The sequence below is a fragment of the Siniperca chuatsi genome, linkage group LG23 (assembly GCF_020085105.1).
Source record: "Siniperca chuatsi isolate FFG_IHB_CAS linkage group LG23, ASM2008510v1, whole genome shotgun sequence".
NCBI classification, from domain to species: Eukaryota; Metazoa; Chordata; class Actinopteri; order Centrarchiformes; family Sinipercidae; genus Siniperca; species Siniperca chuatsi.
In genome coordinates, this window is record NC_058064.1 from 16,346,044 (window position 1) to 16,373,655 (window position 27,612).

Here is a 27,612-nt window from a genome sequence, read left to right on the forward strand (position 1 = left end):
TTAAAAATTTAGCGAATGGGGGAAAAGGTTTGAAAGGTTGTGAGAATGGATTTTCTGGATTTAGAAGTCATTTTGTGGTGAATAGCTGCAGCCGGGCTGCAATCTATCAGAATCCTATCAAACAATTAGTCTTTTCTACAGACCTGGGGTGTTTTAGTCCTTGTGTAGTGTTCACTTTTGTAATTATTAATAATTTTTTGCTGGATCAAAGTTACCTGGGACCCACAGCAATCAGCATTATTCAAGACAGAAATACCTCATATACATTTTCTTTATATTAGTAACATAACATGATTGATTTTTTTTTAATTTACATTTTCTGACACATAGATAACATGCAAAGTGTCATTCATTTTTTTGTTTAGGTATGTGTTGCCTCTGTATGAGGTGTTACTAGTGCCTTGCCTAACTCCTCTAGAAATGGCTCTCTTTACTGGAGCTTTCCAAAGTGCCAGCCTGGGTTTGGTGCCATTCAGTCTGCCAAAAAAAAAAAATCCAGCATGTTGTAAAAGACCACAAGTAGCCATTGTAAGGTTTTTCCGTCTTTGTTTAGCGTACATAGGAGCACCACATTTTGTTACTACCATGGTCAGCTTCTGAGTAGTCCTTGTCCCAGGCTGTATGATGTGAATTATCACAGATGATGTTTTGGCCACGGAGGCCCTGCGTCATGTACAACACTACCAAACAGGTGTGAGGGTGTGTCTGTCTGTGAGTGTGTAAACTTCCAGTAAAGATTTACGAAAGGTAGTAAGAAAACAATCAGCCTGCTGTGTTGCAATAAAACTTTTTTTACTAGAAGATCTCGGGGCAAACTAACCTGCTGAGCACCAGATTGAAGGACATAAATCTGTAAGGGGGTGTATAGCATATGTACTCAGAGAAAATATGTTATAAACCAAGGACATGGCGTTTCACAATGAAGAACAAGTTTAAGCATAGTTTTTCTTTTAATAAAAATTCAAAAGTAAAACACCACATAAATAAGTCAAGTTATCTATGAAAATGAATTTATCATTAAATCATTATTGAATAATGATTACCACTGATGGTTGAAATTCTATCCATCATATTTTGTAGTAAAGGATAACGGACTCACCTTGAGCAGGGCAAGATTCGAGTGACTTTTACTGCCAAACATCCAGGTGGGTGGAAATTAATTTCAGTGCAGGTGAAAATCTGGTATGGAGGCTGAAATTCAGCCTGATGTGTTAGTTGTTTCGACTTTCTATAAGATAGATGTATGATAGACGACCCTCACTCAAAAAAGATTAATGTCCCAAACTGGTTTTAATGCTGTTTCATTGGTGTTTTGTTCTGACAAGAATGAAACTATGAGGCGTGACACTTTTAACCTCAGATGATCAGATTTGAACATGCTGAATATCAGCACAAAATACTGAGTGCTTTCATCCAGATGCATATGTGTCAACCTTCTTAAAAACGTACTGGTCCAACCCCAACTCATAGCTGCACTCCGGAAAACAGTTTACTTAATTTTGCAGTCAATTTGGCTGATATTGAGTACTAAAATCCTTTTCCCCTTATCAGAATCAGAATCAGAAATACTTTATTGATCCCCAAGGGGAAACTCTTTTGTTACAGCTGCTCACTATCACATCAAAGCACAGGAATAAAAGTTCTAAGCAAATCAAAATATAATACACTATAATACAGGCAAGATGAATTAAGTACAAAATGGATATAAGCATAAAATTAAAATAAGTGTAAAGTACAAAGTGGATTTACCAGTTGATGATAAGTATGTACGGTATAATAATACAATGTAAATATAAGTAATAAGTAATAGTGCATGTAGTGTCCAGTTAAGTGTAGCTTATTAAGATTATTATGAGACGGTGGTTATTGCAATAAATTAAACTGAAAACAGAGTATATTGCACCGGTGTATGAAACAGAGAACAATTATGTGTAAGGCATGGTCTAAAATTACTTCTTATTTTCTAATTGATGGACCAAATTCACTTACTGACATTTTAGCACACTTCAAGGTGCACAACACAGGGCCCAGGAACACCTAAATGTAATGCAGTCAGCAATAATTAATGTTATTTGCTAACTTTACACCTGTTTTCTGCTCTGACATGTCGGTAAAAAACTGAAAAAAACGATATCAAATATAAATATAAAATATATTTTTTACCTTATCTAAACATGGTACGCTTAGCTCCAAGCTCTTACATGATCCGTGGTTATTTACATTTTTTGGAACAAATATAAACGGAGTCGGAAGCAGGGAGGCGCGAAGCCTCAAACGAAGGCGGAAGTGAAGGCAAGATTTCTCCGTCGCCTCTTCGCTTCTCTTCGCCCACCACGCGGAGTAAAAAAAAATCCCATAATGCTTTGTTCAGCATGGCTGCGCCCTGGTGTCGGCGTGTGTGTAAACAGTTGTAGCCAAGAGAAGAAATACATTGTAGTTTTCATGAATCATTTCAACCGCACGACGATCTTTGGAATACAATTACTCTCATATCAAGCAACAAGGCAAAGATGAAGATTAAATCCAAGTCTTCGTATCACAAATCTGAGAACACCTACAGGGTGAGAGTCCAGAAACTTATTGCAGCATGATGCTAGTAAAGACGCAGGGGTATATGGAGATAAAAACACAACTGTACTAGTATAGTAACCGTTTGTTAAACAGATATTTTATATGCAGGTTATGTCCAAGCAAGTAGAGAGATTACTAATTCACTCAGAGAGCACAGTCTAATAAATTATGGAAAAGATGGCATTTAACTTAAGTCCCTAATAGTTCCATTACTACAATAGCATTGCTAGCTTCGTTGTTTCCCAGCCCTAGCAGGTTATAAACCCTTCTAACATGTCTCTTTCAGTTTCTCACTTTTGCTGAAAGACTTGCCAATGTCAACATCGATGTCATCCATCGCATTGACAGGACTGGATCTTATGCAGAGGTTTGTACAGTCAGCGACATTGGCAACACAATCGTTCCTCTCGTTTATACAATGAGCTTCTCTGTGTGTCTATGGTCTGCATCTGATTGGTAATGACTTTTTTTGCTCCCTATGCAGGAAGTAGAAACATACTTCTCTGAAGGTCTGACAAAATGGAAAGACCTCAACTTGACAGAGCATTTCAGTATGTATATATGAAAATACCACATCATTTGCTGTATTGTCACCTTGTAGTAAGTGACGTGTTACTTATCTGCTGCCAAACCTGAGGAAAGATGCTGTGTGTTTGAAGCCAATGTAAAATGAATGCCTGTCCTCCACAGCTACATTTTTGAAAGAGGTTTCCAACAAGAGCCAGTCATTCAACATGCTGGTTTTCCATCAGAAGTCGATAGTGGAGAGTCTGAAAACGCACCTGACTGTCAAGAACAGTCTGGCCTACCAGCCACTGCTGGAGTAAGTTGTCTCTATTGTTTTGCGTGTGTTTGCCAGATGAAGAAAAAAAAAAGTTGAATTACTAGGTGATGTACTAGCTGTAGTTTACGTGCATCTCCAGTAATTAACTCAAGATGTGTCTCTCCTCTCTTCTTCATCTTCCTCCAGCCTAGTGGTGCAGCTGGCCAGAGACCTGCAGACTGACTTCTACCCCCACTTCCCCGACTTCTTCATTCTGATCACCTCGCTGCTGGACACCAAGGACACAGAGGTCCTGGAGTGGGCTTTCACCTGCCTCTCCTACCTCTACAAGTACCTGTGGAGGCTCATGGTGAGGGACATGACCAACATCTACAGGTGAGAAATAAGATGGAGTCAAACTCCTGTGGATGCTTTACAGGTGAATGTATTTTTCCATTGTGTTGATGTGTTCTTGGAGGGGCAGGTGAAGAGATCACTTGTGGGTGGAAATGAACACCTCTTTTCACCCCACAGTTTATACAGCACACTGTTGGCACACAAGAAAGAGCACATCCGCAAGTTTGCCGCAGAGAGCTTCTCTTTTTTGATGAGAAAGGTGAGCTATTTGCATGTGAGCAGATGTCAGACATGAGCTTGTACCTTACGTTATTGTGCCTTTAAGTTGTATTGAGTATTATAGTGTTACACAGTAATTCAGCGTCAGTATTCAGCATTTTTGTGTTTTAGTGTGTTCAGTTGTTTTCATGATAAAACGATGTCTCGTTGTGTCACACAGGTTCCAGATCTTGATGCCCTGCTGAGTCACGTGTTCTCAGATCTGCAGCAGCACCCCGACAAGGCAGAGGGGGCAGGCCAGCTGCTGTTTGAGATGTGCAAAGGAGTCCGAAACATGTTTCACTCCTGCGCTGCAAATGTGAGTTTCATTTCCAAGGAGTGCACGCACTAAACACTGACGCTTCGCGGAATCCCCGCGCTGTGTTGGACAGTTCTCATTTAAAAGTTGTTTAGCACAAGGTGAAGTGTTGCCATTTAAGCAGAGTTTAAAATCACCCAGAATTCTAGCCGGTATGATTTAATGTGATGCAGCATTCTGTAAAAGAGAAGTCTGTTTCTGAAATGTAAAACCATGTAATAATAGACACAGTAGTTCTGAGTTTTCTGCGTCTCTTCACCCATCTCTCCAGGCTCTCCCAATAGCTTTGCGTAAGCTCGGACCCTCAACCAATCCAGGAGTCCCTCTGCCATGGGACACTGTCAGGGACGCTCTGGATCACACGGCCCAGGCTGCAGCCGATCACGTTGACACAGAACACTTCTTGGTTTTGTGGGAGTCCTTACAGGTGGGCTAGATGCACACAGCAAGATGTCCGACTTGCATCCTTTCTCCGCCCTCCAAGGATTTTTTCCCCCTCTTCCCTGCCTTGTGTCTGATGGTGGTGTGTCCCCATGTACAGGTCAGTGTGGTGGAGGTCCTGGGTGTCATGGAGGCAAAAGGAGAAGAGGCGGACCAGGCAACAGAGCAGCTGGAGAGGCTGCTGTTCATTGTCCACACCCTGGTGTCCCACAGGGACGGAGCCAAGGTCACCAAGCCGGAGGCTGTCTGCCAGGTAGGAGGAGAACGCTAATCTGTGAGATTTAGTTGCATACAAAAGCCTTATTTCCCCTTAAAGTCAAAATGGTGTGTCTTTTTACTGTTTTCATCATCATCTCGTTTTCTCGTGCCTACAGACGGTGTTGCGGCTGATTCGGAGCTCGTCTCTGTCAGCTTCTTGCTCCCGTCTGCTCCTCCAGATCACCTCCTCTCTGCTCCTCGGGGAGAACATCACCCTGCCCAAAGCACTCATCCAGGAGACGGTCCATAAGGTGTGCGTTTGTGTTAAACAGGAAAAAAGAACGAGATCGCATCTGTATGTTTGAGAGTTTTGTACATGTGCTGGATGTTGGTTTGTGTGTATACATGTGACTCTCTGTCTTCTTCACAAGGTGTTTGGCAGCACAATGGGGCAAGATCTGATACTCGAGTTCACCAAGGAGATGTTCACCATGGAACAGTTTGAACAGGTAAATCGTAACTAGAGTGATGTATCCAGTACTCTCCTCTGTTTCTGGTTCTCTTTTTCTCTCCACGACTCCCTGACACTAACTCTTCTCTCCCCTCCCTCTCCTCCAGCTCTTCCTCCCCAGCCTGTTGCGCTTCACCGCCGGGTTGTTCAGCTGCGGCGATCCCCTGTCTCGCCACTGTGGCCTGGATGTGCTGGTCAGTCTGATCCTCGCCAAAGCCGCACCCTCCACAGATGGCTCCATGGCTTTTGAAACCTACCCTCTGCTCTTCACCGGACAGACCACAGGGTGAGATACTACATCAGATGTTTTATTTTCATCGGTTAAATTCTGGGTAACTTTAAAAACAGCCGGAATAATAAGCCTTGGGTTGTCTCATTCATGCAGTTATTCTAAATCCTCTGGTGTGTTTAAATGTTACTGTATTGTTTTCCAGGAGGTAAATGTGTTTTTCTCCTCCAGCAGAGTGTTTAGCAGCAATCAGGCCAGCAGTACAACATCAGAGCAGCCTGCTGTGCCAGAGCTGGTGCTGTCGCTGATCACATTTCCTGAGGAGCAGAACCAGGCTATCACTGACCTGTCACTGCCTTGGGCCGCCCTGGTGCTTCTGCCACATCTCAGGTAAACACACACACACACACACACACACACACACACACACACACACACACACACACACACATATGCACTGTTACAGTCCTCAGGGCTCCACAGAGTTTCTTTGTTGAGAGCTGTATTCAGGACAGGAAGAGGAAGAGGCAGGGAAGTTGATATATACTTTGGGAAAGTGAAATTTTCTCAGGGAATTTTAAAAAGATAGCTAAATCTATTCTCCAACTTGGGTCTCATAGTAATTGCATTAGTTGGTGGTTAAGAGTGGTTTGCCTCATTAAAAACAATGTTAACAAAATAGATTTGGATATGGAAGGTCAGAGAACGATAATCTGATATTACAACAGGAGCCTTGAGTGTGAAAAGGTGACACTCGCTTCCTCACTTCCTTCATCGCACACTCACTTGCATGCATGCATCGCTGATTAGACTGATCTGCTGTATTTCCGTTTCTTTACATTTTCTTCAGGCCTATTGCTCCTGCTAGCGTCGTTTCCGCTGTGACTGCTTTCTTAAACCACCTCCTGTGCGAGATCGAGACGGAGAAACTGGGAAAAGGTTTGTGATTTCTTGTGTTCTTTTTTTCTTTTAATCACTGTGTACGAAAAGCGTCTGAAGCATAAATAGCACAATGTTAATAGCAACTAAAACGTTTGTGATTTACTAGGATTGATATGGTAACAGCTTTTCAAACTCAAAGATTTTCTTTTAACTTCATATTATAAATTGAATGGGTTTGGGTTTTCAGATAGTTCATCCGCAGCTTTAAGCTATTTGAAGGCATTTGGTCTGCTGGATCTTAATGTACACTTAAATGTGTTCGACATTTTATCAGCTAAATGACTAATCAAGAAGAATAGAATAGAATGGAATAAAAATAATCAGTTGGAGCTCCGTAATTTACACTTTAAAAGTGCCCCCATCCCCCAAAAAGAGAGATGAAACTGATGTTCCTAATTGTTTAAATGGAACAATCGAGCCAGTGAGCACCGTGATCCTTTGATTGAGTTAATCACGAACACCAAGCAGAGATTTTTGAAAATATAACCACAAACAAAAACATGTATTTAATTTCTCCATACAGTATGATCCTCAACAGTGTTTAAATAGAGGAAAGGCTGTAATTCCTCCAAAGAAGTCCCCTGAAGTCTGTTTCTCTTTGGAGTCTACCCAAACAAGTGTGAAAATAGATTTTAAATGGTGCATGAAGTTTCGCTGTTTTCTCGAGACTGACTGAAGCCCACTCTGTCCCGTCACCGCTTCTCCACCCTCCAGCTGGTCTGTTTGTAGCCAGACAAGCCCTGAGCTGCCTCCTCACTCTGGACGGCTCCGCCCAGCTTCTCTCACTGCTCACTGTGGACAAGATCAACTCAATCCTACGGTAAGTGCTGCGCATGTGTGTGTGTGTTTTTGCACGTGTGTAACTGTCACACAGACATTTGGAAAATATACATACACTGGTGGCATTTGCATCCATGTTGCTGTCTTTTTTTTTAATCTAAATAATCGATGTGTCAGTTCATCTCACAACAAATAAAGAGGAGACTGGATAAACAGAACAACTTAAAACACATCCATCGCTCATGTCTTAGGTGAAAAACATCTGTTTTTGTTGCTGAATGTCATGAGGAGTCTCCATGCATCGCATCAGAGAGTAAACACCTTTCTAACTTCCACTAAAGGCTTTAACTTCTTACCGTTGTGGTTACAGGAAGTTTCCCACAGACCTGTCTGCCCTGCTGCTAGGAGACCTGTACTACACCCGCCTGTCACTCAGCGGGGTTTCAGAGCACCTATCCCACAGTGCACTGCTGGAGCTCTTCCAGATACTGCACGCCAACCTGTCCTCCAACATCTCCAAGGTATGTCTGCAGTCACAGCAGCAGCAGGAGCGATCCCTCGTTATTTAGAAAAGATCAGCTAAACACAGAGTTTGCATTTGTCATTAAACCTGCATTTCTACCTGGGTGTTAAGGAGACATTTGATCAAGAGCTTCATAGAATATCTGAGAAATAATATGAACATGTTTACATATTTTACCAACAATTCCACCAATTAATTGTTCTCTCTCTCAGATCCGCCTGCTGACTCTGAGGATTCTCTCTCAGTTTGAGGCAGAGCTCCTTCCGCAGGCCGAGGTACGACTGTCAGCCCAGATTCTCATCAAACTCAGTCAAATATAGGAAACAATAAGCTCATGTACTTATTTGTGTGGGTGTCTGCGCCTCTGTCCAGGGTGAGGAGAATGTGGAGGTGCAGCCGGTGTTCGCAGTGTGCCTGCAGGCTGAGCTGGTGCCGGCTTCAGTACAGGACTACAGAGACAAGCTGCTCCACCTCCGGAAGCTGAGACACGACCTGGTGCAGCGCAGTCTGCCGCAGGGGCCGCCCGCCACCTTCCAGCAGGTACAGAGGAAGCACTCCAGGCTGGTGTAGAAAACAGCAACACTATGATATCGATAGTTTATTCTTGTGATGTGATTTCTGATATGTTGTTTAAAGTTGGCCGACATCTGCAGCAGAGATTTGAATGTGTCATACTGTTAGTAAACTAAAAATAAGACTTTCCTACTACCAGACTGTTGCATTGCATTATATTCATGCTAGTATAGCTACTACCCCGTGTGTACAAATGTAGATATAACAGCAGAGGTGTTTCAGTGGTATACAAGTGGTAGAAATGTTTAACGTAAACACATCGTTTTCCTTCAGGTGCCTCTGCGTTACCTCATCGCAATGCTGTTCGTCAATTTCAGGCCACTGTGGGATGCAGTCATCGACCTTCTTGTGTGAGTATAAAACAATCCTGCAAAATTTAATTAGTCTGGAATTTCATATTTTGATTCATTGAGTCATTTACTTTTTTGTCAGCAGTGCACTTTTCATATAAGGTGAACATTTCTAAACATGAGCAGTACCATGGATTGTTGGCATTTTACTGTACCTTTGAATACACTGATTTTAAATGAGGAATGCTAACAATGTTAACAGGCCTTACTGGTAAAAATACAGAACTTTGTCTGAATTGCCTGAATAGATATTACAGATGTTCCACATGTTGAGGTGTCCGCTGGATACATAAAAGAGTCTCTTTTCTCCTCACAGGAGCCATGCCAGAGGGATGGACAACAAGGACTTCTGGAGGGTCTTCCATGAACATCTGGAGATGGTGGCAGGGCTGGCTGGTAAGGCTGCCTGCTGTCCTGCAGGATTCTGGTGCATCATATTGTCACGAGTTACATGTTCTTTGTTGAGTGTCAGGATTTACACGCTGGGACCCACAGGTTTGCAAAGGAAATGTGACAACGTAGATCTTCCTCTCTGCATGTCACAGAAAAAGAACTGCAGGAGAGTGACGAGGATGATGAAGAGGAAGAGTTGGGTCTCCAGGACGAGCCGGGCTGTGACGTCATTGGAAGCGGAGACATAGGGGTGCTGTTCCTAGAGCAGCTGAAGTCGACCTCTGACCCCAACGAGAGGAAGGACTTCCCCAACTTCCGCAGCCTGCTGTGGCGCTCCATGGCCCAGTTTCCCGACAGAGTGGAACCACGCAGCCGAGAACTGAGCCCTCTGCTGCTCAGGTTCATCAGGTTAGTGTTTACAGTGTTTTTAGGTATATTTTGGACAAAATGTTTGCCTGATTGATCATTTCCCGATATTTTGTAATGGGTAAATCGGTGCCATCAGAGTGCAAGTATCTAGTCCTGATGTTTTTTTGTTGTTTTTTTTTTTTAAATTGTCGTCAGGAATGAGTTTTACCCCGCCGACCTGCTGGTGGCACCTACTCAGGACTTGAGGAAGAGGACTGATGCTGCCCTAGAGGAGTCTGGGATGGCTGTGGAGGAAGAGGAGGAGAGAGAGGAAGAGGAGCAGGAGGCCGAGGACGGAGGCAGACAACAGAGGAAGGCACTTCCGAGGAGAGCTGCTGCCAAGTAAGACGTCAGAATCGCACTGAATGTTGTTTCAACTTGCCTTGCGATAGTCATCATTAACAACTATTACACAAATTAACGATGGGGTCCAGTTTAACTTGAGTGAAGCAGTCTTGTTACCCTCCCTTCATGCACTCAAACAGGCTTCCTATTTTTCTTAAGGTAATTGTATTGTTACATCAAAATAAATAAAATGGTAAATATGTCAACAGAAACTGAACCTCATTAGGGCTGGTAATCTTTGAAGTTTTTAATACTACTTTTAATAATACTGTTGATACAATACTTGGGTTTCGGGCCCGATACCAAAGTAATACTTTTTTTGATACCTCACTTTGAGGTATATAATCAAGTTTTTCTACAAAACCCTTTTTTTTAATTCAATAAAAGAAGCCAAACTTATCATAAATGTTGTCTAAACATAAGCAGTTGTTCAAGAGCTTTGCCCAAATAAATAGTCTGAAATTGGCAAAATTTTGATTTGAATCAAGACTGATGCCAGCTTTTGGTACCTTGATGGTTCTCGATACTATAGTTACAGACACATTTCATACCAAAAAAGTACTTAGGTTTAATACCTGGCCCTTAACATTATAAGCTTTACAAGTATGATGCAGGGATGCACAGGAGGTTTGGTTGTTTCTTTACGAACAGTGTACCTGTACTGCTGGTGTATAGTCTGGAAGTATAATTGAACCCTGTGTGGGATTTTTTTCTTACAGACAACTGGTTGCCCATCTGAAGGTATTCGCCAAATTCACCAACCCTCGCTCTCTCTACCTGGAGAGCAGCCTCAGTGAGCTGTATTACCAGGTAATCCTAAAACCTCACACACACACACACACACACACACACACACACACACACGCACGCACACACACACACACACACACACCTTGTCTTAAAGCAATAGCAACATCAGAGTTGATAATTGAACACGTCTGTGTATTTTCCCCTAAATATCACAGTTTTGCTGTGAACACCAAGATGTTTGAATATATGTTGACACTCTTTTCTGTTTGTTTTAATATATTAAGAGTATTTTCTAAGGCATCAAACCAGCATGATATATTTCTCTCTGTTTTCAGTTGCTCTGCCATCAGGACCAGCAGATTCAGCGAGTGGCACTGGAATGTGTTCTCGCATACAAAGACCCCAACATAGTACCATACAAGTAAGAAAGCTACCTTAACCACCTTAATAGATGGATTGGAAAACAAATTTACTGTAATACTTCTAATCTTTCTTTCTCCTCAATGGGGTCATTGTGAGCATCTTCGATAGGAATCAGAGCTCTCGTCCTCCACCCTCTATGGTTACAGGCGGAGGAATGTTAACTTCCATCTCAGTGCTGACTCTGCCTGACATCATGCCCTCTGTTGTCTGTTATCAAACTATCCGTTTACGCTTCCTCCAGTGTACCTGCAGACAGATGTGTATTTCAGAGGAAGTTTTGCATTACAGATGCTTGTGTATGACTCTTTGTTCAGGATCAGGCTGTCACACTGACCTGGTTTCAGGACAGCAGTGAACAGACCCTGTGATTCAGATTTGTTCCTTCATGCATTTTAATTTTTCTTTGTATGCTGTTCATCAATCCATATCTTAGGATGTAAAACATGGCCTTTCACATTCAGTTGATATTGGTTATTAACTGGTTATTAGATACATATAGCTACATTATGAGGCTCCATTATGTGCAACCACAACAAGCTGCAGGGGTGATCCTCTGTTTTCCAATGTTTTGACCTTTTTTGTGTTTGTGTGTGCTTGTGTTTGTTCAGGGAGAATCTTGAGAGGCTACTGGATGACAAACACTTCAAAGAGGAGATTGTCCATTTCAACATTTCTGAGGAGACAGGAGTGGTTGATGTTTCACATAGAGCCAGACTCATTCCACTGCTCATGAGGTACTGTCTGTGTGTGTGTGTGTTGCAGAGTATGTTTTTTCGGAATTTTATGTTAGCTGCCCTAAAGGAATAATTTGGCATTTTGGGAAATACTTTTATTTGCTTCCTTCCCGAGAGGATACCGCCCAGGTCTGTCCAGTTAGCATAGCTTAGCATGAAGACTGGAATTGGGGGGGCAGCTAGCCTGGCTCTGTCCAAAGTTAAATGAATTTGCTTGCCAGCACCTCATAAAGGATTTTATTTTATTTTTTTACCTCTAGACAGCCAGGCTAGCTGTCAAACTGTTTCCAGTCATTATACTAAGCTAAGCTAACATCACCTGGCTTCATATTTAACAGACTGATAGGTGAGTGATATCAGTCTTCAACTTTAGCTCGCGGTAAGAAAGTGAATAAGCGTATTTTCCAAACTATTCCTTGAACTTGCCAAGAACCACTTTGCTCATTTTGGTAGTTTTTTTTATTGAACTATAAAACAACACCCATGGGTTACATATTAGCTAATACGACAGTTCGTCGTTACACTGCTTTGCATCTGCTGGAAAGCAGCAGGCTTTTAAAAAAGAGGAATGTGCTTCTCCACACCCAGCCAGCCTGTCTCTCACACTTCCATTGTTGACTTTTTGCATGACGGTTTGGATGGAATCAGCCTTTTCTTCTGCTGCCAACATTTTCTACTCCTTTAGAAAGCTTCAGAAATGGCCCGAGATGCACTGTGGGAACAGTAGACGCGTTCATACATAATTCATTTCAATATTATTGAAATAATAAAAGGATACTTCTAATTATGGGAGTAATTTTTTACTACCTGGTTTTTAATTACTTTGCCCCCAAGCTCCCATTTCTGTATCTTTTTTGTATTAAAAAAATTCAGGAGGCCGTTTTGATTATTTTTCTATTTTCCCTGTACAAAGTCAGCTTTACCAGATGTAACTAACACTTTGATTTGATCTCTCAGTCACCAGCCCTGTGTTTGCTGTTTATGACACAGGATCCTGTTTGGCCGTCTGCGCAGTAAAGCAGGCAGTAAGTTTCAGGGGAAGGCGAGCGCGGCCTCCCGGTCCTCCATTATTCTGCGCTTCCTGGCAGGTTGCCAGGCTGAGGAGCTGGGAATATTCATCGACCTGCTGCTGGAGCCCGTCTGCCATCACAGCCAAGGTAGGACACGTTTTATGGTAGAAAATGAAAGATTTGTTTTTCTACTGAAGAAAAACACCTTGCATAAGAAGTTACAGGAAAAGAATTGGATCCTGTACTACATTTTTAGTTTACTAGTTGAGTTTCAACCCTAATCAACATAAATTTAATTTTTGTTTTTTTTATGTGGGCGGCTCATTAGCACTGAAAATTATGTTTGAGAAGTGTATTTCCAAGTTCTTCTAACTGGTAGAGCCACTTGGGGTCTTGGTACATTGTGTGAACTTAAAAGCTGCTCTTTCTAGGCATTGTTTGACAACATTTTTTTTTTTCATAATTAATCATTACGGTAATATATTACGAAAAAACACCTAATATCTGCCAAAGTTTTAAAGATGTGAGGTTTTGCCTGATTTTACATCACAATAAATTTCATATTTGGGGTTTTTGGTGGGAAACCAAACAAAATTAGCGATTTTAAAACTTTTTTTTGCCTGGGTAACCTGTAATGGGTATTTGTCTTTATTTCAGCCATTTTATAGAATTTATTTTAGTTGTTTCTTCCATCCACTGGCAGCAACCTCCAGATAGACTGCACTCCTGAGGGGTCAGTAGGCTTGAATGATTCTAATAATCATATGCAGCACAGTACACAGGAATTACACAAGCCTCTCTTGAACTAATGCTCCCCTGAGCTTCAGATGTAAAAAAAAAACAAAAAAAAACAAAAAGAAAAGAAAACAGCAGTTTAACAGTAGCATCTTTTCCTCTGTCTGTGTCCTCAGGCTCCTGCCTGGCAGCAGTAGAGAAAGCAGTAGCTGAGACAGACGTGGGTGCCGTTCTGCCGCTGGGCCGCCAGCACAGCCTGCTGAACATCATCAATGTGGTGATCCAGAAACTGGGCCACCTCATCCACATCTACCTGCCCAAGGTGCTGCAGATCCTGCTGTGTGTCACCGCCTCTGTGTCCACCGTCCTGGACAACAGGGACCAGGTAATCAGGATAGGGATCGATAAGATCATTTCAGTGCTTGTTTCTTAAACATATTTCTAATGATGAGATTCCTGAATTCTTTCTTATACAGTATAAATTATGAAGACAACTTGAGAGCATCTCAGAAGTACCAAATTGAATTGGTTGAAGCTGATCAGATACAGCTGCTGTATTACTGTGTTATTTAAAGTATTCTTACCTAAAAAAAATACTCCAAAATGTACAGAGCGTGTGATTGACTTTTAAGCTGCAATGTGCCATTGTGAGCCCAAGGAGGAGTGTGTGTACACTTCTTCACTGTGCACTACAGGTGTAGTTTTTTTTTAACTAAAGTGAGTAGCAGCAAAATAAGATTATTACTGAAATCAAATCACAGTGTTACCACAGTTTTTTTTCCAGTGTTTACCTGTTCAGGTTTGTCCTTGCCAAAGTGTTCCTATAACTTCTGTTTCTGTCTAATGTTTGACAGGTTAATTCTTCAGTAACAATATAAGGACACTGCTTCCAAGAAAGTTCCTCAGTGAATCAAAAACTGTGCTGTCTGTGTCTTTGTATAATGTGTCTACAAGCAGCCCACATGATACATAATAAATTTGTCTGTGGCAAACACTAAAGCATTTAAAATCACCGATAATTGGAGATTAAATTGTTACTTACTGCAGTGCCACCTGATATTACAAATGTAAACAACACATCTGAATAACAAGTGAAAAAAATAACATCAACAAAAGCCAGTAAATACCTTCACTTTGTTACAACACTATATAACAAAATCCCCTGCATTTAGAGATGCAAACATCCTAAAAGAACTCTGTGGCCTGATTTCTCAGTGTTGAGTTCTTCCCCTATTGTCTGCAGCTGCGTGGAGGTTGCATCAGTCCTCTGAAGAACCTGAGGCGACTCGGCATCCTGAGGATCCAGGACTTCTTTGACGGCTTCGACTCCTACAGCTTCAGCCAGGATGAGCTGGATGCTGTCTTTCAGGCTGTGGTCTGGCCCCAGGTACGTGTTGCAAACACACTTTTGTGTTTGTATGTGGATTTTAATTGTTTTTGTTTTCTTTGTCCATACGTTTCTGGTTCACCTAGGAGTTTACATTTCTTTCTGTGCAGGTGTGTCGTCTCCCCACAGAGAGCCCTTACTCCCCCACCCCTCTGCTGAAACTCATCCATGTGTGGTGCAAAAATGCCAGGTGAGAGTCTGCCTCTCTTCTCCATCTGCCTTATTCCCATCACATCGCTCATCTGTCAACCAGAACATCTTCACCAATTTATAATAGTTTTTATCCAGAGTGAGTTAAAGGAAGTACAAAGATTTTTTTATCTGTCTGTCTCAGGTACTTCCCCCTCTTGGCCAAGCAGAGGCCAAACCAGCCGGAGTGTGATGTCCTCCTTAACGTCTTCGCCCTCCTCTCAGCCAAGAATGCTTCCCCAGTGACCATCGCCATGGTAATGGACATAGCTGAGTCCCTAGCAACGACCGAAGACTTTGTTGCCACAGAGACTGAGGCAGAGCTGAGTGTGAACGGCTGTGTGTTCCCGCAGCCTAAAGAGGGCGCTCTTGTCACTGCAGGTTAGCAGAGTTTGCCTTTAATAAAAAGATTAAAATATCAAATTCTCTGACTTAAAATATGCGTTATAATACATATATCTTCTAATTCCAATGTCAGGCTAATTGTTGCTGCTGGACAAAGTTAAATGTGCCTGTTGTTGTACCTCCTCCAGACTCATTAACTCAGGGCTCCAGACTGCTGCTGCCTCACATATCCACCCTGCTGCAGTACCTCAGCGGAGTCGTACGCAACACCGACAGACTCAAGAAGAAGAAGTTCAGGGCACAGGTGGCCAAAGAGCTCAACATCCTCTCCAAGTTAGTGTTTTATTAGTTCACATTCACGTTTCTTTCTGTTTCACTGTATGTAAGATGTGTTTTCTCGCTTAAGAATAACCTGTATGGAGTTTTCTTTTTTGAATGTTTGACTTCTTTCCTCTGTCAGGGTGAGTCGATTTGTGAGCGACAAGGAGCAGAGCTCGGTGCTCATCAGCCTGTTGCTGCCCTACCTCCAGAAAGCCAACAATCCTCAAGTAAGACTAACTGCTATTATTTGTCTGTTTTATAAAAAAAAAAAACTGTAATGGTCCAAAGAGCTCAAATAAGATAGATTTCATAGCAATCAAATATTTTATGAAAAATCAAGCTCTTACTGCCTTGAACAGAGCCTCCAAGGCTGTGTGTACCACCTCCAACTATCTCTACCAATTAAATTATTTAAGTTATGAATGCTTAACGTTAGGGTCAGGGATTTTGGTCCTACAGTGAATTCTAGTGAATGAGATGGGATTTGCAGGCATCCAGAGAAGCATGCGTGCCTGGGAGGCTCAACTCGGGTCAACAAATGTTGTTCCTCCAAGTTAGAGGTGTTTGTACGTCTCCATGCTGCCCATGGATGACCTTACTGTGTGTTCATTTCAGGAGACAGAAATCGACATCCTGGCCACAGTGCAGAACCTGCTGCGACAGTGTGTGCAACCCTCCGCCTTCCTGCGGCCGCTCAGCAAACTCTTCTCCATCATCCACAACAAGCTGCCCAGGCAGGCCCTCACTAATGTCTTCCAGGTACAGCAGTGAACTGAACAAAATATTATGTTTACAGGTGTACAGTATTTATAATTTAAGACATAAATGTGTAGTTAGTTACAATGTACTGAACAGGTGAAATCTCACTTATGGTAGTAGCCTGATCCATGACATGAGTGTATGAATCCATATACAGTAAGCAGTGTGTATTTCCACTACATCACTTCCTGTTGGTGTTACAGTATGTCTTTACACTGGTTTAACCAAAAAGATGCACTGTTATTTTTATTGGATTTTCAAATTAAGTTAAATATCTATGTTTACACAAACTATTTAGCATGTTGACAAGGAAATCAAGCTATCGCAGACCATAAAATTCATGACTAACCTCGACAAGATGCATAGCATTCAGGACAAAAGTAAATGCTGATAGACTACCTCTGCCAATTCAAAGTTGCTGTAAATGATGTTTACATATGGACAATAAAAATGTTCTTGATTATGCTGAATATTACTAATAGGAGATGACCCATGCTGTTGATATAAAGCTCATATTTGACTTAAATTATTAAAATGTGGTTGTCGGCCTAAATAACGATTCCACATAATAAAACCAAGACTTAGCGCGGTTTTTTTTGTTGTTGTTTTTTTTAAATGAATCTTCCTCGCTCTTAATCTGTGTGTGCTGTTCTGCTTTCAGACTCTGTCAGATCTGGAGCCCTCGCTCACGTACATCACAGATTTAGCAACAAAGGTAAGATCATTTGTTAAATTCACATGAAATATTATATTATTATTTACACATTTACCTGGAACAACATGGAGATGTTTTCTTGAATTATTTATCTAACTCCTCAAGAGGTTCCGACAGTAATCTCTCACCTATCAACCCTATCGAAACTTAACACCTGCTTCACAATATTACAAGCAGTAAGAAAACACTCATTGTTTCCTCTCCAGCTTAACGCATTTGACAGCCGACACTTGGATGAGATCTACTTTGACGTGCGTCTGACGGCTTTCCAAGACGCCACCAGGCGAGTCAAAGATATGACGACTCTGGACCTGGATTACATCAGCACCATCATACACAACTGCTTCCACACCTATGAGGTAAGCAGATATATGATACAGATATGCTGTCTAAACTAATAGCTACAGCCTAAGAAGATTTTCATTATCTGTTTGACCCTTCCCTCCTTTCACACTCCCTCCCTCCTTTGATGCAGATTGGCGACATGTCGCTGGCAGACAATGCCACCATGTGTCTGTCTGCAGTGATCACCCAGCTGGCAGCGGTCGGGGCTGGAGAACAGATCTACAAGGACATCGTACAACACACCATGCTGGACGCTGTCCACAAGGGGCTTCGCAGCAAGACAGAGGTAGGAACACACACCAGCTATATCAAGAGTAATGCTCTAAATATGAAACCGCTAAAGTCACTCAGTATGAAGTAAGTTTAAAAATGTGGTCTCTTCTCTCTCTTCCTCTACGCTCCCGCTTCACTCTACCAGAGTGTGCAGCACGACTACACCACCGTACTGGCCTGCCTGGTGAAGACCTTTCCCTCCAAGAAAGAGTTCAGAGACCTGGTACAGCTCACTGACTACAATGACCTCGAGTCTGACTTCTTTGAGCACATGAAGCACATCCAGGTAAGAGAGAAACCATGAAAACTCACTCCTTTATCTCCTTTCATCCCTTTTTATCTGACTGTTGTACACAAACTAACGTGGGGTTTTTTTTCTTTCTGTTTAGATCCACCGTCGGGGCCGTGCCCTGAGGAAGTTGGCCAAGCAGCTGACCGAGGGCCAGGTGGTGATGACACCTCGTTCTCTTCAGAATTACATCATGCCGTACGCCATGACCGCCCTACTAGATGAAAAGATGCTCAAGGTGACTCGTGCACACACACACACACTTGCATGAATCCGAACAGTTTCATTTGAAAATACATTCAAAAAAGAGAAAAATACACGTGTTGTGTTTATTTGTTTGTGTGTCTGACCCCTCCTCTCCTCACGTACTGCAGCACGAGAACATGATATCGGCGTCGGTGGAGGTGGTGGGCGCGGTGTGTCGCAGGCTGACCTGGTCCAAGTACCTGTACTACCTGAAACACTTCGTCCACATCCTGCAGACAGCGCAGGCTGAACAGAAACTGGCTGTCAGGTAGGGTTGTCTGTGTCTCCGTGTGTGATTATAAATGTTTTCTAATCATTGCGTTGCTTTTTAATGACCTTTTTATTTTAATTCATGATACTTACTTTAACATGATTTATTGAAGAATTTTGTGAACTCTGTACTAAGAGTCTTCTCTTTTCTGTGTTGCACCTCCCTAACTCCAGTTTGCTGGTCACAGTCCTGGAGGCTTTTCACTTTGACCATCAGACCCTCAGCAGAGAAATGGAGGCTGCCAAGGCCAGAGAGGGTGAGTCACTAACCACATTTAAAATTCTGTATTTGTTTGGTCATTTAAAGTAGTTTAAATTCTTTCAAACAAACAAAGTCTGATAAATGAGATAATGTGAGATAATGTGTCGAATTTCAAATTGATAAAATCAAACATATCTTTTATCAAGCTGGGAGTGTTGCGGTTGACGCAGATGATGAGGAGCAAGCTGCAGCCGACGAATCAGACGCAAGTGATGATGAGGAGGCAATGGAGGTAGACAGTAAGACTGCTCCATCTGACGTTCCCATGGAAACAGACACCACTAACGGAGAAAAGGATGTCGTCTCTAAGGACGCAGCCACCACTGGAGCCAAGGGGCCAGCAGCTCCTAAGCCCACCGCAGTGGCCAGCGGGCTGCCGCAGAGCAAAGAGGAGCTGGAGTCTCTGATCAGTGCCATCCACCAGACTGTTAATAACAGCGTGCTGCCTCGCCTGCACAAGTGTCTCACTGCAAAGGTACGATGCGCACATACACATACACATACACATAGTCTTAATCTGTTCTGACAAACTCTTAACAGCAATATAATAGTGGAAGTGCGTGTGTGTCGTCTAGGTGAAGCGTGACGACGAGCACAAGGCAGTGAAGTCGAAGGATGTGAAGGATGAGGAGGTGGTGAGGATACCGATAGCCTTCGCCATGGTCAAAGTGATGCAGACTCTGCCTCAACACATCATGGAGGCCAACCTGCCTGGGTATGCTGCTGTGTGTGTGTGTGTGTGTGTGTGTGTATGCATGCACACTGGATGGTGGATGTGTTTCCAAAATTTGTGGTGAAGAAAAAGAGTGTTGTTTAGAAACACTTCACAGACACTTCACTGTCTTTGTACTTGTTTCTTTGTACTTGCACTTGTTTTGAACACACTTTCTTTTCGAATATTGTATATGGAGAGAATGACAATAAATTCTACATTGAACTTTTTTTAAGTTCCTCTAGTGATCTTGCATTGTACATGTTTGAGCTCACAACTTATATATGGGACCACTTAAGATGCTGGTGTAGTGTTTGTTTTTGTTTCAACATTTTAGTGATATGTGTGTGTTTTGTCTGTTTTAAATATTTCTGTGTCATCCAGGATCCTGATCAAGGTGTGTGTGCTGCTGAGGAACCGTTTCCAGGAGATCCGTGACGTGGCGAGGGGAACTCTGGTGAAGATCATCGAGACTTTAGGCTACAGGTACCTGCAGTATCTGCTCAAAGAGATGCAGGGGGTCCTGGTCAAGGGCTACCAGGTAGGAGCGCACACAGGGACGCAACCGTGCAAGCACGCAAACAGTTACAAATACACATTTAAGAACGTACAAGTATTTGCTTGTGTGTGCAGGCTCACACATGTGTAATGCAGCTAAGGCTTGACAGTAATTCAACACTATCATGTATTGTCATTATTGACATCATGATAAAATGTTGACTCATTACAATACACAATGTGTTGTGTAAATTAATTGTATAAACCAAATAATCCTTAACATCCTTAACAAAGTAAGAGACAAATAGGGAATATTTTACTAACATTTTATAAATGGTTGTTGTGAAGAGATGTGTCACCATTGTCTTTGAAAATTCTAATATGTCTGTCTGTTTCTCTCTTTGTGCACTTCTCTCTCCAGGTCCACGTGCTGACATTCACAGTATACCAGTTGCTGTCAGTCCTCAGTCCAACCCTGAAGAGTGGTGACCTGGACCCATGCATGAACATGCTCATTGATGTAAGAACGTTTCACACCACAAACCCACATAGACTCCAGTATGTCGTATAACAAAGATGGCTTAGCAGTCATTCAGTTAACATCTGATTCATATAATGTTTTTGATGTTTATTCTGCATTTGTGTTTTTCTGGACATAGTCATCCTTTACGTTTCTCTTTCTCACCAATCTCCCCTCTTCCCTGTCAGATCTTCAACAACGAGCTGTTCGGGGCTGTGGCTGAGGAGAAGGAGGTGAAGGGGATCGTCTCCAAGCTGATGGAGGCTCGACACAGCAAGAGCATGGACTCCTACGAGCTGCTGGCCCAGTTTTGCAGCAAGGAAAGCGTCACCAAGTTCATATTGCCACTGAAGGAGGTGAGGGGAGGGGGTTGGATTTGATGTGAAAAATATAAAAACACATCCTTAAAGGAACAGTTCACCCCCAAATCAAAAATACATAGTTTTCCTCTTACCTGTAGTGCTATTTATCCATATAGATTGTTTTGGTGTGAGTTGCCGAGTTTTGGAGATATCGGCCGTAGAGATGTCTGCCTTTCTTGAATATAATGGGACAATATGGCACTCGGCTTGTGGTGCTCAAAGCACCAAAAAATGTATTTGAAAAACTCAACAGCAATGTCTCTTTCCAGAAATCATGAATTTGACTTATTCAATACAGGCCACTTTTCACTTTGTTCAAAAGCAGTTCTCTCAATTCAACATCCCGTAGTTTTGGAAAAAGAAACAGGCATTTAACTAACCCCCAGTATAATGATCATATTTGGTAGTAAAAGAAAAGAAAATAATGAATAATTAAAATGGAGTGTAAAAAGAAATATAAAGCTTTAGCCGAACCAACATGCACGTCCTGGTGGACGCTGGCCTCAAGGTGCACATTGAAATCGATGTGTGTCTGAAACTGACAAAATGTAGTAAAGAATGATCAGACAAGTCCAAACTATAACTGAATTCGTCAATAAATAATATTGTTAGTTAAATAATTAAAATGGAGTGTAAAAAGAAATATAAAGCTTTACATGTTTACTTCCTCCAATAAGTTTCATCAGCGGAACAACTGAGAGGACTGTGTGGCTAGCTAGCTTAAACTAACTGAAAACACAGGTAGCTCAACACATTGAGCACCAGCTTTTCAGCACGCTACTACCTAGCAAAAGCTAACTTTCAAAATTAAACTAACTACACTAGCCGGTGCATGTAATGTTAATCATCCACATACAGTATGCACTGCATATTGCTGTAAAATCACTGTATGAACTCTTGTAACTGCTCTTTTAGCCAAAGCATTTAGCTGGCAAGCTAACATTGCAAAGTTAGCTAGCTAACGGTACTTGGAAGTTCACAGACACCAAGCTTCTATCTTCATCTTCAAGTGCATGTCCCTTTTCTTCATCAAGGACCACAACGTTTTAAAATATAAAGTCATAGAAGTACAGACTGTTTCAATTCCATTTTAACGTGTATAATACTTGACTTCTCCTCACTCTGTCTTCTTTTTTCTGTTTTTCATTTCCCCTCCTCTCAGATCCTGGAGACTTCATCCAGTCTGAAGGTGTGTAACCGGGTGGGTGCTGTGCTGCGGCGACTGGTCCTGGGTCTGCTTGTCAACGGGGGCATGACTTCCAAGGATATCTTACTGCTGTGCCACGGCCTGATCAGCCAGAGTCTGCCGCTGCTCACCAAGAGAGACCGGTACAAACACACACACACACACACACACACACACACACACACACACACACACACACAAGCTCACATCAAAATACAGTAAATCACTTTGATGCTTATTTCCATGTGTATGTATTTGTAGAGAGAAAGCCTCAGCTCGGCCTCCCCCAGACCCCAGACTGGCCCCTCCCAGCTGCCTGCTCCTGCCTCCAACTCCTAAGAGAGGGGGTCAGAAAGCTCCGGTCAGCAGCCGAACCAACATGCACATCCTGGTGGACGCTGGCCTCAAGGTGCACATTGAATTTGATGTGTGTCTAAAAAAGTTCATCTAAAGCAGAAGTGTCTCTGAAGTGTTTGCCATCATGTGTGTCCGTCTATTTCTCAGCTGCTCCACCTGAGTCTGAAGAAATCCAAAGTGACGTCGTCTGAGGCCTCGGCTCTGGAGATGCTGGATCCTTTTATACCGCTGCTGCTCGACTGCCTCAACTCCATGCATGTCAAGGTACTAGCATTTTATGTGGTCATGGGTACCTTTTATCACCCCAATTTTGAGCATCGGTTGATCAAACCCATTCTGATCTCTCAAGTAATTCAAATGGATATTATAACTTGAACTCCCTCCACTCTTCCTCCACCTTCACCCTCTTCTTCTGTCTCTCCTCCCTCCCAGGTGATCACAGAGGCTCTGGTGGCGTTCACTTGGCTGTTGAAGTTCCCTCTGCCAGGAGTGGAACAGAATGCAGGCCAGCTGACCAAGCAGCTCTTTGTCCTGTTGAAGGATTACTCCAAGGCCGGAGCCGCCCGCGGGGAGAACTACAACCTGGTCCAGAACTGCTTCAAGGTACCACAAATAATAAATACTCATATGAGAACAGGAAGTGTTTTATGTTCTGGCAGCTTTCTGGAATATTATTAGACTTTGAAAAGGAAAGACGAGGAATTAAATTACATTTTTAGGTTGTGGAAGTGCTCCAACTAAAATAATGAAAAGTCATGCAATGTCATGGGCCACCCTGGATTGAAGAAATATAATAAAAAATGAAGATAAAACTGCTGCATTGATTTATGATGTTTATTCTGTCTGTCTCTCAGGCCATCACCATACTGGTTAAAAATGTCAAAAGCAACAAGATCTCAGAGACACAACTGCAGGTGCTGCTGGGATATGCTGAGGAGGACATCTACGACCAGTCTCGCCAGGCCACCGCCTTCGGCCTGCTGAAGGTAACCAATCAAATGTTGAGCTGAGTGTTCGTGGTGCTGTGATTTTGATGTGCAGGACAAATCCAAAGTTGAAAAATGTAAAAAAAAAAAAAAAAATCTTTAAAGCTTCATGACAAATTCTTTCAGGAAAAATAACCTGAGCTCTATGTGTTTACATGCGTATCTGTCTCCTCCAGGCGATTCTGTCCAGGAAGCTAATTGTTCCAGAGATGGAGGAGTTGTTGAAAAAAGTGGCCAAGCTGTCTGTCACCGGCAGCAACGCTATGATCAGAATCCACTGTCGACAGGTACTCGCACATAAAAAAAAAGAAAAGACAAGCCACATTTTTCCTCTCTGCTGTAGACTGAATGACAGAAATGTTCTAAAAATCTTGTGCTCAGCCAGTGTTTGTTGTTTTGTGTTTTGCAGATCTATCTAAAATACCTGCTGGACTACCCACTGGGGAGAAGGCTGAGAGAGCACCTGGACTTTGTGGTGGCCCAGCTGCACTACGAGCATGACACAGGCAGGGAGTCTGTGCTGGAGATGCTGGCCTTCATCTTCCAGACTTTCCCTCAGGTGAGTACATTTCCTCTCAAGTCTGCATGTACAAAAAGTGGACAAAAAAAACCAGAATGCGTGCATCTGACAGCATCATATTGTTATTCTTTCACCCAGGGTACACGCATATACTGTAATCCATAATCACCAGTCCAACACTCTCAAAAATCTCAATGTTGTGATAAACCCAGACCACTAGCTTCAACATTAAAGCCAACACATTTAACCAATGCTGATTTATGACTTTGCATACATTATCATAGCCCAAACAAAGGCAACCACATAATAGTCATACCAGATTGTGTTTTTATTTTTCCGCTCAGAACCTGCTGTTGCAGCACAGCAGCCTGTTCTTCGCCCCGCTAGCCCTGGTCATGGTCAACGATGATTCAGCACGCTGTAAGAAAATGGCTGCCATGGCCATCAAGGCCCTGCTGGCCCAGCTAGACTTGAACCACCAGAACACCCTGTTCTCCCTCGTCAACACCTGGCTTAATGCAGAAAAGGTAGACTCACACACTTCTAGGGATACAGTTTTACCCAAAAGTGAATTCAAATCAGCTGCTTTTTTTGTCATTTTGTAATATTTGTTTCATTTTTGTGCGCTCTACAGTACTTGTGGTGACTTTGGTATGTTTCAGTGTCTTAAATAATCTTGAATAAGATTTATTTACACCTCTGACCTTTACCGCCTGCCCTCCCAGGCCAGCCTGCGGCGTCTCGGGGCTCAGATTTGTGGTCTGTTTGTAGAGGTGGACGACGAGAAGTTTGCACGTCGCCTGGACGACCTGCTGCCTCTGCTGGAGAGAGAGATAAACCCCGACAACTTTGAAGATGTGAGGCGACACATTCGCACCATCTTTGTCCACAAATGATTAAAAAAAAAAATCAGAGGAAAAGAAAGCATCTTAACTCTGCCTGTCTTTCAGATCGAAGAGGAGCAGGATGAGAAAGGAGCAGACAGGCTGTTGTTCAGTTTTCTGACTCTCATCACCAAACTGAGCAAACACTGCGGCCTGCTGGAGCTCAGCAAGCCTCATGACACACTATGTCGTATCTGGGGTAAAGGACCGACACACACCACCTCTCTATCACTTACATACACACACACATTCCACACACATACTCAGTTTTGTTTTTTTACATGTACTCCTGCAGGTCACATTGAAGCCCACCTGCGGTACCCTCACTGCTGGGTGTGGCTGACCGCCTCACAGCTTTTTGGTCAGCTGTTTGCAGCCCATCAGGCGGAGCAGCTGGTGGCTGTGTGGAGAGGAGAGGGAGGAGATGCTTCACCTCAGTCGGCAGCCACAGCCTTCATCACCAACAGACTGGACAAGAAGGTGAGGCCATGGAACACTCGCTTTCTTCTGCGGTGATCTAATTACTGCATCTTACTTGTTTGAACAAATGTTCTCTTTTTTCTGCCTTCTTTCTGACATTTAGATGAGAGAGTTGGCGTTGTCTTTCTGCAATCAGCTACAGTCCAAGTTCCTAGACACGGCGTCAGGAGAGCAGGTGCCCAAACTCCACCACAACACTGTATCTAAAACACATTTTAGTCAAAGCTAAATTCAAAATCACGCACAAGATTTGATTGACAGGCATGTTCCGTTCCGCCCCGCAGGTGATCAAGAACCTGCTGTTCGTCGGCAAGGTGATCTACCTCATTTCCCCCGAGTCTGACGTCGCTTCCCCTCAGGAGGAAGCGAAAGAGGAGGAGGAGGAGGAGCAGAGGGAGGAGGAAGATGAAGAGGAGAGGGAAGAGAAAGAAAAGGAAGAGGAGGAAGAAGAGGAGGAAGATGACAAGGATGATCGGCCTCCTTCCCTGCTGTGGTTGATGAAGAAGCTGTCGCTGATGGCCAAGAGGGAGGCAGCGTACTCTCCCAAAGTTCCCCTGAAGGTACACACAGAAAATAAAGAGTTACATGTCCAGTTCTCTGGTTGACTACCCACAGTTCAGCAGTATCTAATTATTCAGACGCCTCGTCCAGTGATTGTAAACTAATGAGCCTTGACTGACCTCTTAAATCTCAGCAGGGTGCCAAAATGTATTTATCACATTGAAAATATAGAGATTAAAATAATTTTTAAGGGTACATTTTCTAGCAGATGCAATAATTATTTCCCAAGTCCACAATTACCATTGAATTACATCAGTCTTTTCATTGTCAAAGTTGTAAGATAATCATTTTCTTTCCCTCCACTCTCTCCCACAGAGAACGTGTGTGTTTAAGTTCCTGGGAGCGATAGCCATGGACCTGGGGAAGGAACGAATCGGCCCCTATCTGACTACTATCATCACTCCTCTGTACAGGGAGCTGGACAGCACCTATGCAGACCAAGGTAACTGCTCTTAACCTGTCTTAAAAAGCCTGAAAAACTCTTTGTCCAGGGTCTGACTTGTCATGTGTGAAATACACCTCAGACTTCCTACAAAAGTCAATAGTGATCCCACTGAACCCCGCCCTCTGTCTATGTCCAGATCCCACACTGAAGAACCTGGCGCAGGAGCTGATAGAGCTGCTGAAGAGACATGTGGGGCTGGAGAGATTCTCTTTGGCCTTCTCTGCTGTCCAGAAGGAGTTTTCACAGAGGCGAGTGGCACGCAAACGACACAGAGCCATGCAGGTATGATGGGACACCAAAGCACATACACACAAACTCAAGAGCAACAACTTCATTCCTAGCAATTAATTTATGTTTGTCATCTGTTTTGCCAGGCGGTGGCTAACCCAGACATCGCAGCCAAGAAGAAACTCAAGAAGCACAAGAACAAAATCGAAGCAAAGAAGAGGAAGATCGAGTTCCTTCGGCCTGGATATAAAGCCAAGAAGCACCGGAGCCATGCGCTCAAAGATCTGGCCATGGTGCAGTGAGCCATGTATGTGGCTAAATCTGGTTATCAAGGACGCTAGGTGGGAATGAAAGCTGGCCAGTCGACCCAGGAAAGTGACTCCTTTGACTGAGCAGGCAGGCATTAGCTGGACACGTCCAGGATCTTGTGGGCTACCTGGCTGCAGATTCCACAAGTCTCTCTTCATGATGTTACGTAATGACTTTTACTATTTCAGTTAATGTCAGCTGATCAAGTAAACATCACATTGTGCCAGAAAAGACAGAAAGCATGTTTCTCTCTGGTGGTTTGCCTCGAGCATGTGAGAAACAAGGATGTTGTGAAAACCCCATCTAACCATGCGAAATAAAATAATACCCCGAGACATCATGTAACAGCTGTTACACAGCAGGATGTCTCTGTATTGCTAATGACAATTCATATAAATTGCAGATCAAAGCTGAACTGTTTTTGTTTGTTGTTTTCCTGCTGCGAGAAAAGTGTAGAATTATCCTCAGATTTATATCCCGTGAACTGCATGGGTAAGTGTACAACTTTTTGTAATTAAAAAATATCTGACATTTGTACCTATCATCTGTC

General features: G+C 42.8%; 1 protein-coding gene across 2 annotated transcripts; it reads left to right on the plus strand.

Annotated features, from left to right (window-relative positions):
- The first annotated feature begins 2,360 nt into the window (after positions 1–2,360).
- utp20 (UTP20 small subunit processome component) lies at positions 2,361–27,604 on the plus strand. 2 transcript variants are annotated; one of them, XM_044185546.1, is made up of 61 exons: positions 2,361–2,561; positions 2,858–2,938; positions 3,056–3,122; positions 3,262–3,394; positions 3,542–3,730; positions 3,869–3,950; positions 4,131–4,268; positions 4,540–4,695; positions 4,810–4,962; positions 5,084–5,218; positions 5,339–5,416; positions 5,526–5,704; positions 5,879–6,037; positions 6,498–6,586; positions 7,304–7,409; positions 7,740–7,890; positions 8,105–8,167; positions 8,265–8,432; positions 8,739–8,815; positions 9,132–9,211; positions 9,361–9,616; positions 9,773–9,958; positions 10,681–10,771; positions 11,047–11,132; positions 11,743–11,868; positions 12,859–13,025; positions 13,790–13,998; positions 14,857–15,000; positions 15,111–15,190; positions 15,335–15,570; positions 15,723–15,867; positions 15,995–16,082; positions 16,471–16,614; positions 17,276–17,329; positions 17,536–17,688; positions 17,805–17,960; positions 18,093–18,233; positions 18,337–18,474; positions 18,611–18,750; positions 18,927–19,009; positions 19,161–19,489; positions 19,590–19,729; positions 20,111–20,267; positions 20,646–20,744; positions 20,933–21,100; positions 22,269–22,435; positions 22,554–22,701; positions 22,797–22,913; positions 23,082–23,252; positions 23,504–23,635; positions 23,812–23,922; positions 24,045–24,194; positions 24,500–24,682; positions 24,881–25,012; positions 25,106–25,238; positions 25,335–25,519; positions 25,623–25,694; positions 25,804–26,079; positions 26,396–26,522; positions 26,662–26,807; positions 26,900–27,604. In XM_044185546.1, the coding sequence occupies exons 1-61, from the start codon at positions 2,511–2,513 to the stop codon at positions 27,053–27,055; spliced, it is 8,457 nt and encodes a 2,818-aa protein (XP_044041481.1). In that variant the 5' UTR covers positions 2,361–2,510; the 3' UTR covers positions 27,056–27,604. The 2 variants fall into 2 exon arrangements, with proteins under 2 accessions (XP_044041481.1, XP_044041482.1); XM_044185547.1 differs by having other exon boundaries at positions 5,882–6,037.
- Positions 27,605–27,612: the final 8 nt, after the last annotated feature.

What these genes read in the sequence shown, in the direction of transcription:
- utp20 (XM_044185546.1), top strand. Translation starts at nt 2,511, where the DNA reads ATGAAGATTAAATCCAAGTCTTCGTATCACAAATCTGAGAACACCTAC. An exon ending in AGCTCCTTCCGCAGGCCGAG is followed by an intron (nt 8,168 to 8,264) that starts GTACGACTGTCA and finishes GCCTCTGTCCAG; the next exon opens with GGTGAGGAGAATGTGGAGGT. An exon ending in GGGCGCTCTTGTCACTGCAG is followed by an intron (nt 15,571 to 15,722) that starts GTTAGCAGAGTT and finishes TACCTCCTCCAG; the next exon opens with ACTCATTAACTCAGGGCTCC.